General features: G+C 32.2%; 1 protein-coding gene, 1 long non-coding RNA gene and 1 other non-coding gene across 5 annotated transcripts in view; 2 read left to right on the top strand and 1 right to left on the bottom strand.

Annotated features, from left to right (window-relative positions):
• Positions 1-88: 88 nt before the first annotated feature.
• LOC108744637 lies at positions 89-1359 on the top strand. 3 transcript variants are annotated; one of them, XR_003231157.1, is made up of 5 exons: positions 89-196; positions 470-621; positions 798-855; positions 1041-1097; positions 1275-1359. It is a non-coding gene; the product is annotated as an uncharacterized LOC108744637 (long non-coding RNA). The 3 variants fall into 3 exon arrangements; XR_003231156.1 differs by having other exon boundaries at positions 91-196; positions 511-621; XR_003231155.1 differs by having other exon boundaries at positions 92-196; positions 506-621.
• LOC112904538 lies at positions 1135-1210 on the top strand. The gene has a single exon (XR_003231180.1). It is a non-coding gene; the product is annotated as a small nucleolar RNA R38 (small nucleolar RNA).
• Positions 1360-3828: 2469 nt separating the features above from the next.
• Positions 3829-13817, bottom strand: part of LOC108744703 (calcium-transporting ATPase type 2C member 1) — a 21908-nt gene continuing 11919 nt past the window's right edge. The window contains 11 exon segments of the mRNA XM_025974696.1: positions 3829-4151; positions 4702-4939; positions 5197-5388; positions 5454-5595; positions 5659-5974; positions 6077-6598; positions 7292-7591; positions 7966-8203; positions 8451-8712; positions 9652-9897; positions 12240-12382. Coding sequence (XP_025830481.1) covers positions 4027-4151; positions 4702-4939; positions 5197-5388; positions 5454-5595; positions 5659-5974; positions 6077-6598; positions 7292-7591; positions 7966-8203; positions 8451-8712; positions 9652-9897; positions 12240-12382 — 2724 coding nt within the window. The 3' untranslated portion in view covers positions 3829-4026.

The following is a 13817-nucleotide window of genomic DNA, read 5'->3' as shown; positions in this document are numbered from 1 at the left end:
AATGACTGTCTTCTGCGTGACTAGTATTGTACAGACTGCATTCTATAGGCTATACTTTTCCGCTATCATCTGCCAGGCTTGCTGCCATTTTTGATGTCATTTTCTCGTCTGATGTTGTTGGGTGAAGAGCGGACGTGCATAATTTGTTGGTTCTAGTAAATACATTAATTAGTATTTAATTATATCACAAGTACAGGTAATATAATTTATTTTAAAATGATTACGTCTATTGCTTTCATTATTTGATTAAGTTTCTGATTTCTTCATTGTGATGTTTGTTCCAAATATCCACGTTTATTTTCTAAATATGCATCCATCGCCGACTTTAAATTAATTTGATCCACTGGCAACATTATTTGTACAATAAATTTGTCTCAAAAATGATGAAATTTAGTAGTCTCGTTCGTATGATTTTAATGATTAGATGGAAATTCTGATGAGTGTTTTGCGATTAATATAATGTAAATAGTTGTAGTACACTTTAATGTTGTATACCTTTCTCAAGAGCAGCCCCATAAAGGGAAATTGTTTCGTTTCCACGCAGCTGTTGCCTACTGTGCCATTCATCTTCGAAAATTGTTGGATAGTTTCGAATAACCTCAACTTTAGATCGAGTATCATGTAAGTTTACTTCTGTATTTCTAAGTCACTGCCAATTTTTTTTATAATGATGATTTATTTGACAAGCATATGTCTGAAAATTGTTTTTGTTGATAATCTTTAAACTGAATAATTTTGTAAAAAAATGTTCTTGGATATTATTAATTTAATGGTTTCTAAGAATCCTTTGCTTTTAGATTTCAGGAGAAAGACAAGGATTAGTAGAACTAGAGTAGATTATCAACTACAGTCTAGGTAAGAAAACAGTTGTTAATTTTGTATAAATTTAAGAAGTATTGTAATTAAGTGATGATATTAATTACCGTCTGAACATAATGATTAAAATATATGGCTGCTTTTTCTTCTGATATAAGTATCTCTTTTAAATATATTACAGTGACTTATTATTTTCTTTTAATTTACAAATGTTTTATTTATAGGAAAGCATAAGTTGGACTGTTAAATCATCACATTGTGGCCCTAAAGCTTTATAATTTGTAAGTATCCATGTCACTGTTATATGATTTTTAAATTATTTACATAATGATGACTAAATAGTTATCCCTGTCTGAAATTAACATTTGTTGAAGATATGGTTTCTGAAGTGGTTTTTCTGTATTTTGTAAGCTAATATTGCTGTTTGCAATAATTAATTGGTTTCATTTTTGTTCCAGATGTTCACAAATTTACTAAGAAGGGACAGACTATTAAGGTAATAATTGAATGTATGTTTTTTTCTGTTAGCAATAATCTAGTGAATTTGTANAAAAAATTGGCAGTTATAGGGACTGCCGATAGAAGTGAAAACTTAGAACTTTTAGTATTAAAATTTGAAATTTCACAATGTTTGAATAAAAATTATCAACATCAATCTGGTTTTCACATCTATTGACACTCCGAGCAACAATTATTTCAATGTACTTGATTTTTAACATTGTTTGCATCATTGTCATCATTAATTTCAACAATACTGAGACTTTTGTACTTTCAATTATTTCATTGTGTTCTAAAAAAGATGCAATAGGCTTATGGTAACTAAAGTAAGAAATGAAAACGTTTGTTTGAAATTTATCCAAGTATCGCATAAAAACCGCATCGATCGTCGTAGCTGCACTGTAAACAAATATCTGAGGACTCTTTCATAAGATTTCATTTTACAGGGTCGTTTTAAAAACTTCGGATGTCATGGGTTACAGAGTATTGGTTGTATCAGCCCTCCTTTACTCAAGGAAATAGCAGTATCTAGAGTCCTNACTTATAAAAAAAAAACATCTTTTTATTTTAAAAGTTCATACAAAAAAAAATCGGCAGCACGTCCTATTAATTAAATAGTATTTCTGTGGGTGATCTAAACTTGTTGGTATATTACATAATAATAGTACTATCACAAATTCGAAAATGCTAACATTTACCGCTTATAAAACAAATCATGTAATTGCTATACAGTTAGGTTCGACATAGAGATGCAACAAACTACATGTTATATTTTATAATTTACACTATTTAATATAAGTAGCAAGAACGTGTATATTTTAACGTGAGTTTCTGCATTGTATATGATAAATTAAATCGTAACAAGTAATTATTATTAGCTGCATTAAATTCACAAAATGTTTGCAATAGCAGACAATATATCTGAAAAGGGCTCGATATTCGTACTAGATTTACGTGGTCTAAGATTGGTTCTCATTTGGTGAACCCAACGACCGACATTTCGCCTACTGTTGTAGTTACTTACAGTCTTAGCATAACTGTGTTGAAATATTTTACGCTCTCGCTACATTCCTTGAGGAGAACCAACCAGGGACCTTGGCTATGAAGACCGAATATCGAGCCTTATTTAGTATAATGTAAATCCCAAAATATACAAGGCAGCCAATGATAGGGTATTATACAATAGTCAATGTTTTTAATGATACTAACAATTAAAACAATACTTTTATGTATAGTTTTTGAATTAGTTACTTAGAATAATTTCCACAACCTTTTCATCCAGACTATTCCATGGACTAATCTTAAACATAAGCCGTGGTTACGGCGAATGTAAATGAAGCCAAATAGTAAACTATCATTACAACAGAGTGGCAAAATATCTTATAATTAGTTCTATCCACGGTTCTTTCTAAAAAAATATTCAGTGGTGGAGAGTTTAGGAAATAATTATGCAATAAAAATTTTCAACCACAATAAATATACTTTTTAGTGAAGTATATTTTGCATAAATTTACACGTCCCTTAAAGTGAATATAAAACTGTACTTCACTGTTTAAAATCCTACTATAGTTTCTACTATTATTAATATTAGTTTAATGCACCATAAGTGCAACCATTTTTAAATATGTACCTAACAGAACCGCAATTTGCCTTTCTTGCATTACAATGTTTTTATTTGCCACTCCAAGTATAATGTGTTGCCTACTGCATTGACATCAAATGGTTACGTATAATATATTCGCAGTGTAGTTTTCATCATGTGCGATTTTGTAACTGTTTTTAATCACATTCGAATGAAAACTGTTGACCACCTTGTATATACAAGTAAAAATCTCTAACTTTTGGCTTTTTAATGTATGGGAATAGCATATAATAAATTATGTAGATATGTTTTCGAAGGTTTTAAATAAAAAAAAAAAAAAATAGAATTATCGATATGCACAAAAATGTTCAATGTTTATGCTGCATCCAGTGCAAACGGTAATAACCTTTTCAAGTAGTGCACCATTATTTTCTTTTAATTTACAAATGTTTTATTTANAAAACGCGTCCAATTGTTCTCCAGATAAAACTGGAGAATGGAGTGTGTCTAAACCTATCATTTGCGCTAAAATAAATTATTAAAAATGGTATTAATTTAAGATTTCTTAAGATGGTCACCATAATTGGTACTTTTTTGTGTAACCAAATATAAGACAAATTAACGTACCAAATCTTTAATATTTATTTTCGTTTAAATAACGTTTTATTTTTCATTTTATGGATTAAAAATTTATCTAAAACGAAAATATTATTTTGTGTAAAATAATAGGAATATTTAACTTGAAATAAACCTATAAAATTATTTTATTAATACAAAATATTGTAGCTAATAATTCAGAAGGTGGAGGCAAATAGTTTGTGTGTCTCTTCTAAAACATTCAAAGTGCGATACAACCTTTTATGTAATATTGCAGGCTATCGATATATTAAAGCACACTAATATTTATCGACTTTCTTACTCTTTGTGTACGCTTTAAAATGAAATTTGTAAAAATTTGATTCGATTGTGGAGACATAAAAATTATCTGTATTTGCACTGTGTTGAATATCGTAAAAACTGATCACATTATAATCGAGAGACAACAACACGGGAGAGGGGGGCTCAAATTAGGGGGCTACAAAATACAGTAGTTAATTTTTGTGGGTTTTCGCCCCTAGCCCCCCTTTCGGTCATACATATTCCAATGGAGATTTTTTACCTTTACTTCTATGCTCTACAACTATCCTTTCCAGCAGTTTCTTCAATTCAGAAATTATCCAAACTGACGACGTAAGAGTTACTAAGAATATCATGTCTGTAACCAGAAAAAAAATAAGTTGGTTGTGATGTTATAGTAAAGAAATTTATGCGAGAAAAAATACCGAAAATTTTTACAAAAATTAAACCAATACAATTTGTTTTCAGAAAAAAAGGCAAGATCACTTAAAGGAGACTACCGAGATTGGCCTATAAAGAGGAAGTGAGCGAGAAATTGCACGAATGACAATAACAAGGTGCGCTCAGGGAATAAAAGCATTTGCATGATGAAAAACATGGATGCACTACATGTGGAACACTGAGATGCTACCGTAAAGTGGTTAATGTGAAAAAGTAAAACAAGTAACCGTCCCGTCCCCCAGGGTTGCTTTATGTTCCGTAAATGCTCAGAATCAACAGTGGTTTTAAAATCGTAATTTATCTATAGGTTCCCTTTGAACTTCAGTGCCTATTTTAACCATGTTCTCATCATGCTCATCTATAACTCGAATTGAGTCTATAATAATCAGTTTAAATAGTAGTGTATCTACAAGATACACCATAGATAGATCTCGGTAGGTTCCTTTATGTTAAGTTGTGGGACTTACCCCAATAAGTTAACGCTTCGGTTTGGAAAATCTTTTGTAAAGGAGGAGCGTAAACCACCAATAACTGGCCGATGACTGAGAGAGTAACAGCGATTAGGAACATTTTGTTGGTGAAAAATCCGACGGAAAAAATACTTTTCATGTGATGACGACAAGAGAGTGCGTTCCACATGTCGAAAAACACGAAACATGTGAATGTCATGGTTGTGTCTCTAGCCGTGATACCTTCTGAACTCATCTGAAAATAACCAAAACGTCCTTTTATTACTATTCAGAAATGGAACTATGTATATTAAAAAAAACAAAACAAAAAAGGCGTAGCCGGATAAAAAACGGCAAACTCCCCTAATGTTGAAAGGCCCTTGTTTTGTGCAGGTTATCACTAGTGGTACTTTTTCTCTTCTAAACATTAAAAACATTATTTTATGAATAAAAAAGAAGATTTAGGTATTTTATTTTACTTTTTGTATTTAAATAATTTAATCCCTTATTTACCTCTTTCCTGAATATCCACAGGGTTCCTCCAATTATAACAAAAGCAGAAAGAAGAACGTTAACGATAAGGTCTCTCGTAATAATGGGTTCTTTAGCGTTACGAGGTTTCTGTTTAACAACGTCTTTCGAAACGGGTTCTACACCCAAACTCTGCGCTGGTGGACCGTCCATTATAATATTGATCCACAATATCTAATAAAAAAATGTTTTAAAGAAGGCGGTCCTTTACAAACGCAAAATGTTTAATTTAAAAATACCTGCATTGCATTTAAAGGATTTGGAATTCCGATGAGAGTTGCCAAAGCGATAAGTGATAAAGCTGCTATAGAAGTGGATAATTGAAACCTAACGAAGTTTCGAATGTTGTAATAAATTCCCTTTCCTTCTTCAATGGCAGATCTGTAAAAGAAATGCAATGCAACAAAATTAAGAAAACAATAATAGTTCAATTACAAATCTTACATAATAGTATGAAAGTCGTCATCAACAAGAATCATGTCTGCAGCTTCTTTACAAACATCGGTGCCGTTTTTTCCCATGGCGATTCCAATGTCGGCCTTTTTCAAAGCAACTCCGTCATTCACCCCGTCTCCCGTCATGGCAACAATGTTACCTGTTCTCTGCAACGATTTAACAATAGCAAGTTTATGTTTGGGTGTCACCCTGTAGAATACGGTTGCATATGGAATGGCTGCATCCAACTCAACGTCTGAAAACGCGTCCAATTGTTCTCCAGATAAAACTGGAGAATGGAGTGTGTCTAAACCTATCATTTGCGCTAAAATAAATTATTAAAAATGGTATTAATTTAAGATTTCTTAAGATGGTCACCATAATTGGTACTTTTTTGTGTAACCAAATATAAGACAAATTAACGTACCAACAGCCACTGCAGTATCCATGGCGTCTCCTGTGACCATCTTGACTTGCACCCCAGACTGTATCAAAGTCGTGACCGATTCCCTCACATACGGCCTGGGAGGGTCACAAATCCCTGCTATACCATAATATACCAATTCTTGCAGGCTCGTTCCTTTTGCCATTGCTAAAACACGTAGCCCCTTCCTTCCCACCTCGTGAGCCTCTGCCATAAATTCTTGTTCTTTTTTACTAGTAAGAGGTTCTATGCTTCCTCTCCAGTAATACGACGTGCACTTAGGTAACACTTTCTCCATAGCGCCTTTGACAAAAAACACATCTTGTTTATCGTTGTCGTATTTTGAAACGCATTTGACCGCCATCAGCTTTTGTTCGGACGAGAAGGGATACTCTTGAAGGCGGATGTAACGATCACCAATGTTATACATTCCGTTCTTCATCGCGGCTGCCAGCAGGGCGCCCTCCGTCGGTTGTCCCATCAGATTTTCGTTTACGATTATTGCATTATTGCACANCCTTTGCTCTATGAAGTAATAATTAACAAAAAAGGCTCCTTGATTATAAAATAATCAATCTCAATCGATCAATCAAGCGAGGGACTGACGGGTTAGGGACTGACGATTCACTAGAAAACCTACAAATATTCTGTTCGGTTTTTATATATCACAATACCTAACGTCATTTAATGAACGGGGCTTACAAAACAATACTAAATCGTTGACAATTAAGAATAATTGCCTGCTATTTCATATAACATTTGCTTACAGTCACTGGAACAAGGCGTGCTAGCACATCTTACAAAATGGCCGACACAAGGCGAACGGCATTTGCAGATAACTTCATGTCTATACTTTAAAATTAACTGATTCCCATTCCCTCATTCACGATAAAAACCGCGTAATTCCTAAGCGGCTAGGGCCTGATGGTTAAAGTCGCGTACACAAATTTAACTTACATAAATGTAATGTTTTTTCGAAATATTGTTATTTTATTGGTGTTATTAGGTAAATAGTCATATTTTTAAATGTCTTGAATAAAATAAAAGTGTATAAAAGGAATGCTTTTTCAGATATTGGTGGACAAATAACAAAATTTTGGTAGGCGGACACGGCTAGGGCCTGATATTTGTGGTAGATAAAAAAGTTTTCCTAAGTATAATTTTAAATTATTTCAAACATTTTGAGGGCAATAAATAAAATACATATTAAAAATAAACAATTCACCTCTAAAAGTTTATAAATACTATCTCTGGCCCTATCAATATTATCACATTTGTGCATTAGTATTTGTCCGTGGTCGTTATAGCCCGCTCCGGTTACTTCCGCTATGTAACCGTCGGAGGTAACGAGCACGGTCACCGTCATCTCATTGCGCGTAATGGTGCCCGTTTTGTCCGAACAAATTATGTTCACACAACCCAACGTTTCGACCGTCGGCAGCTTCTTCACAATTGCGTTTCTTTTCGCCATACGCATTACTCCTAATGCCAAAGTTACCGTCACAACAATGGGTAAACCTGCAATCAAAATTAAAGTAAATCAGCATACATTGATGGGATATTAATAATCTTTATTAATCATAGGTTTATTAAAATGCATCAGATAATATGTCAAGAGATTTTGTTAACGTAAATCGATTCTACTAATTAATATTCAATTTCTGGTATGTTTACCAATTTTGTGTGTATAAATTAATTAAAAGATTAACAGAAATTTATCTAAAAAGAAAATATTACTTTATTAATTCTAATTTTTTTTTTAATTCCGCAATTATTTTAATGGAGAGTAATCGTTTAAGCGTTTCCAAGTGCAATATCGAAATTTTAATTACATTCACTAATTATAAATCAATATTTAAAATAAATTAGTAACTTAGTTGGATGTAACTAACCTTCAGGAATGGCAGCTACCGCTAAACTGACACCGATTGTGAACATTTCCAGAATATTCTTCCCTTGTATCCATCCAACCAGCATAATTAGACCGATTATGGCAAACGAGTAAATTGATAACTGAGCACCCAGTCTGTCCATCGATTTCTGGAGCGGTGTTTTAGGCGCTTCCTCTTCCAACATCATACGAAACACGTTGCCAAATTCGCTGTTTGGTCCAGTACTCACTACTATGCCCTAAGAGAAAAAATATACTGATTATCACTTTAATAACAATAGCACCTTTATATATTTGTATTTTGAATGAAATTTTTCATTGGGGATACTTATTAATAAAAAAAAAAACGTTTACATATTTAATTTTCACCAGCTACTAAAGGTGGTGATTCTACACTTTAGTGCAAAGAGCCGGAGAATAGGGAGGAAGGTATTTTAGCCTCCTTTTTGTTAGAATATCTAACTGAAAAATAAATAAGTCAGTTACCTTTCCAGAGCCACATCGCACAAGTGTACCCAAGAAAGCAATATTCGATTTTGAAGAGTGAGTGCCGTTGGGGTGAAGGACTGGAGCTGTTTCCTTTTGAGCGGGTTCTGTTTCTCCAGTGAAGCTACTTTCGTCGATTTGAAGATCGACAGCCTCGAACAAACGAAGATCGGCGGGAATACGGTCCCCAATGTTCAAAAGGACTATATCCCCCGGTACTAGTTCTCGGGCAAGGAACGTGTCTGGTGTTCCTTCTCTTAAACTTAAAAAAAAAAATAAAATAAAAATTGATTACAAAAGAAATGCTTATCTCAGCAAAATAATATGTAATATATATTTAATGCCATGCATAGGGCATATTTTTGGCAACAATTCAAAGTGTGATTGATTGCAGTTGCAATAAAATATTTCTTTGTTTTGTGAATGTAAACATTCTATCAGGGTAATGCTTCATAAAGTGCCTTATTTCCTACTAGAAATGAGTTGACTTATCGATTAAATAAATAACAAGTTGACTCTTTGCACAGGTTGATGTAGGAAGACAGTGAATAAGTCAATATTAAGCGAGTACATAGTCAGATAACGAGATTTTACAAACACTATTAAACAAACACAAAAAAATCAGAAGAAAGTGGAATCATAGTTAAACGTTACAAAATGAATTCTTTGACATGAAACAAAACATATTCACAATGACCATTTTGGCGAGTTAAAGACTATTAATTCTTTACCAATATTTTTACTCTACTTCGTTAATTACTAGTTCTCACTAGTATTACTGCTAATGTTCTGTTTAAATCCAAGTCACTTAAATGATTCAACTACATTTTTATTTCGTTTTGTATCGATATGAACACATTCTTACATTTAGGTCGTATATGCATAACGTTAAACAGAATGCATGAATAAAATAACATCCCTCCAGTTAATACGATGGGGGAAGTACCAACTACAAATATCGGGGATTTACAGCAAAATGGTAAAGGCGAAATAACGATTTTTAATTAATATTATGTCAATGGACATTCGTTTCGACAAGCAAAAGTCTAGCAATAATTACTATGCTGATCATCTTATGCGAATTTTTCGCTATTCAACAAGTTAAAAAACGCGCATCATTAAAAATAGTTCCTTATACGACCACTTGTTCAGTTAAAAGACAGATAATAAATGGCATATTAAATATACAAAAATTACTCACCAATGGCATGAAGGTGGCACCAACTTGGTTAATTCTTGTAGAGATTTTTCGGATCGATATTCCTGCACAAATGCAACGGTTACAACTATCACAATAGCTACTGTTATACTTATGGCATCGTCGAATTGTTTCATGCAAATGGACACAAAAGCTGATGCCAATAGAAGCAATATCAGGGGGTTCCTGAACTGTTCGAGGTATTTTTTCCATGGAGGATCTTCTTCTCTTACAGAAAATTCGTTATAACTGAAAAAAAAATATATATATATAACATATTTGAAAAACGATTTTGACTTTAATCTAGTTACAGAAGTGAAAAGAGAGAAATATCCATGCGACAGACTCCAAGGGTTCCGCAGTCTGAGATAGAAAAGGTTAAAAATACGAAAAAAATGAAGAGTGGCAAAACAAAAGGCGCTATATTAAGGAGAAAAAAACAGGATGGTAGGACACCTGTTCAGACATGAAGGATTAATGAGACATAGGTACTAGAAGCACAAACAGGCGTAAACAGGGGCAGAGGAAGATATGCTCCAGTTTTCGGAAAATGCAAAAAAATTGCTCATTCTTTGTCTTTGGACTGACAACCTTATCAGGATGACAATGGTAATTAAAAGAAACAACACAAGTCAGTATCTACGTTGCCTTTGTCGACATCACCCTTTAAATTTTATCAATAGAAAATTAATTGAGACACAATTTCAAACGACTAATTAAAAGTTTAATAAAACGTAAATTTTTAATAATGTCTTTTTATTATAGCTGCCTACTTATAGAACGCCTTAATCCATTCAATTACCAAACAAATGAAAAAGCCAGACACTTGATGATGTTATTGGTAATCAAAAATACAACAGTAATTAATACGAGAGGGGTTTAATTAAATTTGAAAACAGTACAAATCATACATTCATTGAAATATTAAATCAAATCATAAAAAAGTTTATGTTATCTTCATGAATGAACCTTTATGTTTTCATACTTTATGATAATAATAAAAACTGTAGTAATTTACAATCACCAACTTTATAACTGTATTTCATAATAAAATCGGTTCACGATCAGATGTTATTAATAAGTCCCTTATTTGAATGCTAATCACTACATATTATCAGTTATACAGTTCCATCTGGAGAGCACCAACTGTTTTTACTTTCTAAAAAGTTTAATAACGCAATACTTTTTATCCAATCCCTGCCCAAAGTGCCATACTTTTCCGGGAAGGAACATTGTATACGAGACTCGAGTGACATACTGTATATACAGTTAAATAATTCCAAATTCTTTTCTTTAATTAATAAATAAGGTACGGAGATAATACAAAATCTGAATTTACTAATCAGTTTACTTACAATTCACAAGTTGTAAATTCCAATGCAAAATATTAATTATTGATAAACGTAATCGATTGTGTAGAAGTACATAAAAATCGTAATTAAATCCACGCTCCAAATTAAGATAAATTAACATTATTACCGAACCACTTGACAAGTAATTTTGTGCAGAGATTTTTATTACTTTTCACCTATGTTTTTATGATAAATACCTACTTAATTATAAAAGTACAGTAACAATTCGAAATAAATGTGTAACCTTTGTTATCAAAATAAACAAAATAAATTATCAACTTTCAACACGTTACGTAACTGCTGCAATGTAAAAAATTTACGATTCAATTAATTAAGTTTTTTTTTTAATTTCCAATAATAATTTAATTTCAAATAAACTAATTCTTTCCCCCTATCAGTCACTGTGAGCTCGAAACTGTTAGCACAATTCCTTCGAGTAGTCCAAATTCATTTTTGTGACAATACTATGACGTAGTGTCGGCCATCATTCTTTTATAATTGTTGCTGTTGTCGGCCATCATTCTTTTTCAATTGTTGTCGCATTGTCACTGATGTCGGCCATTATGATTTTTAATAGATGTACAGGAATCATTGATTAAAATTTAAAGAAATTGTTTGTAAATATGTATGCAACACATCGTACACTTCAGCATAAGAAATTGCTGATACTAACTTTTATTATTTCAATATTTTCAATTCCAACATTTCTTAACTTATTGTAAATTAATCTTTGGGCAATTAGTGAATATTCTTGAAGATTTTGGATTAAGCAGTCTTTGTTAATGGAAAATCCACGTTCAAGAAGTGAGTTACCATGAAAAAATGTAAAAAATAATTTTGATGTATTTCTTCAATTCTTTAAAATCATCTGGCGAATTAAGTTTTTTATTACCAGAATTAAAATAATTTTCGATTTCGTCAATACAATACACAGTACGCTAGATGGGATCACAATCGCATTCGCGCCAACTTTTCAATCTATTTCGAAAAAACAAAAAATCTGGAAGTTGAATATTCTTAAATAAACATAATTAAAAAATTTTATTTTTTCCATGATTAGGGAGAAATCTGATTTTTTCAGTAAATTGGAAATTCCCTGGCATTTCTAGGTTTGTGTTTTCACGATTTATTGTTAGAGCGTAGGTTGTAGACTAACAATAAGACTAAATGAACATGACCAAAACCAAAAGCAATTTCATAATTTCTATATGATGTTAATGATAAACAAGAAACACTTACCCAGACAATTGCCTCCTGTGTGTGGCTTCCTGCCAACTAAGACCTTGTCTAACTTCAACCCTTAGCCGCGAAGCTACCTCTTCAGCACCTAAAGTACTTGCCTCGCTGGCACTTATCCACATTATGGGTTCATTTTCGCTTTCCTGCGGGGAAAAATGAACGTTTTAAATAAACGAAACAAACGAAAAACGAATAGGATTTAATACTGAGCTGGTAATAAAAATCAGCGTATGTCAACCACGGTACAATGAAAACAATAAACTGTAAACTAAGTTCACTCGGAAAAATAAAAGTGTTATCTTATTTACAAGTTGATTTTGCAACACACAAGGGACTTTTGTATTTCTCGTTAATTTGTGGGATTTTATAAAATAAAATCATTCAAATGCCGAGGATTCCTTACCTCATCATATTACTTATCGACTTTTTTCTATTGCGTAAAATTTTTCAAGTTATATTTCCTTTGACGCGTTAGGGAAAATGATGAGAGCGAATTTTTACGACGCGCGCCCACTAAATTAATATGATGAAGTTGGCCACGGGACATACAAAATTAACATGAAGTTAGCAACACTGCTATATCGTATAAATTCCGTATTGTAGCTTCTTGTAACTTACACGACAGTTGAATCATAATGAGATCAACTAATGGACGTAAATTAATTAATTTTCTTAATGTATAAATTGTCTATTTACTAATATCTATTTTTTTGAAGTTAAATTAATTGTGTAAAAATAATTTAACAATGCATAAATAAACTTTATTTCAATTATATTATGCTTTTTATTTTTGTATTACATGTTATTTTTGTATTGTTCGCCAACTATAACTTCTTACGTTCGTATATATGTACATACACACACACACACTTCTTTTAGAATCTGTTATACTATGGGGTATGATTAATAGTGCACATAATTTGTTGCTTCTTACATGAAGGTTTTTTTTTGATATACCTGGTAAAAAAAGTGTCCAAAAACCACAATTTTCACAGCCTTTATGATGTAATTAGTCTTTACTATTTTTTAAATACTGTGCAATTTTAAATAAGTGTGATTTATGACTGATCGATAGAATAATTAATGTTCAGTCACTTTAGTCAGTTTAGTATTTTAAGAGAATTTCAGGTTTTTGTAAATTTAGACGTCTAGGGACTGACACCTATAGCTATGGACTGATGAAAATTATGCTAATATACTGTAATATAAGATTTTTTAAGGCAATTAATGTTATAAAATAAGACTCCTACACAGGCATAGCTTCACTTTTATTAGGAACGTATTTTAGACAGTAAGATAAGGTAAAAAATAAAACAAACGTGGCCCTTTGCTCTATGAAGTAATAATTAACAAAAAAGGCTCCTTGATTATAAAATAATCGATATCAATCGATCAATCAAGCGAGGGACTGACGGGTTAGGGACTGACGATTCAGAAGAAAGTCTACGAATATTCTGTTCGGTTATATATACCACAATACCTAACGTCATTTAATGAACAGGGCTTACAAAACAATACTAAATCGTTGACAATTAAAAGCAATTGCCTACTATTTAATATAAAAATTGCTTACCGAGG

Source organism: Agrilus planipennis, unplaced genomic scaffold (genome assembly GCF_000699045.2).
Source record: "Agrilus planipennis isolate EAB-ADULT unplaced genomic scaffold, Apla_2.0 scaffold16, whole genome shotgun sequence".
NCBI classification, from domain to species: Eukaryota; Metazoa; Arthropoda; class Insecta; order Coleoptera; family Buprestidae; genus Agrilus; species Agrilus planipennis.
Note: the sequence above shows the minus strand (reverse complement) of the source record. Positions and strands in the feature narration are given on the sequence as shown.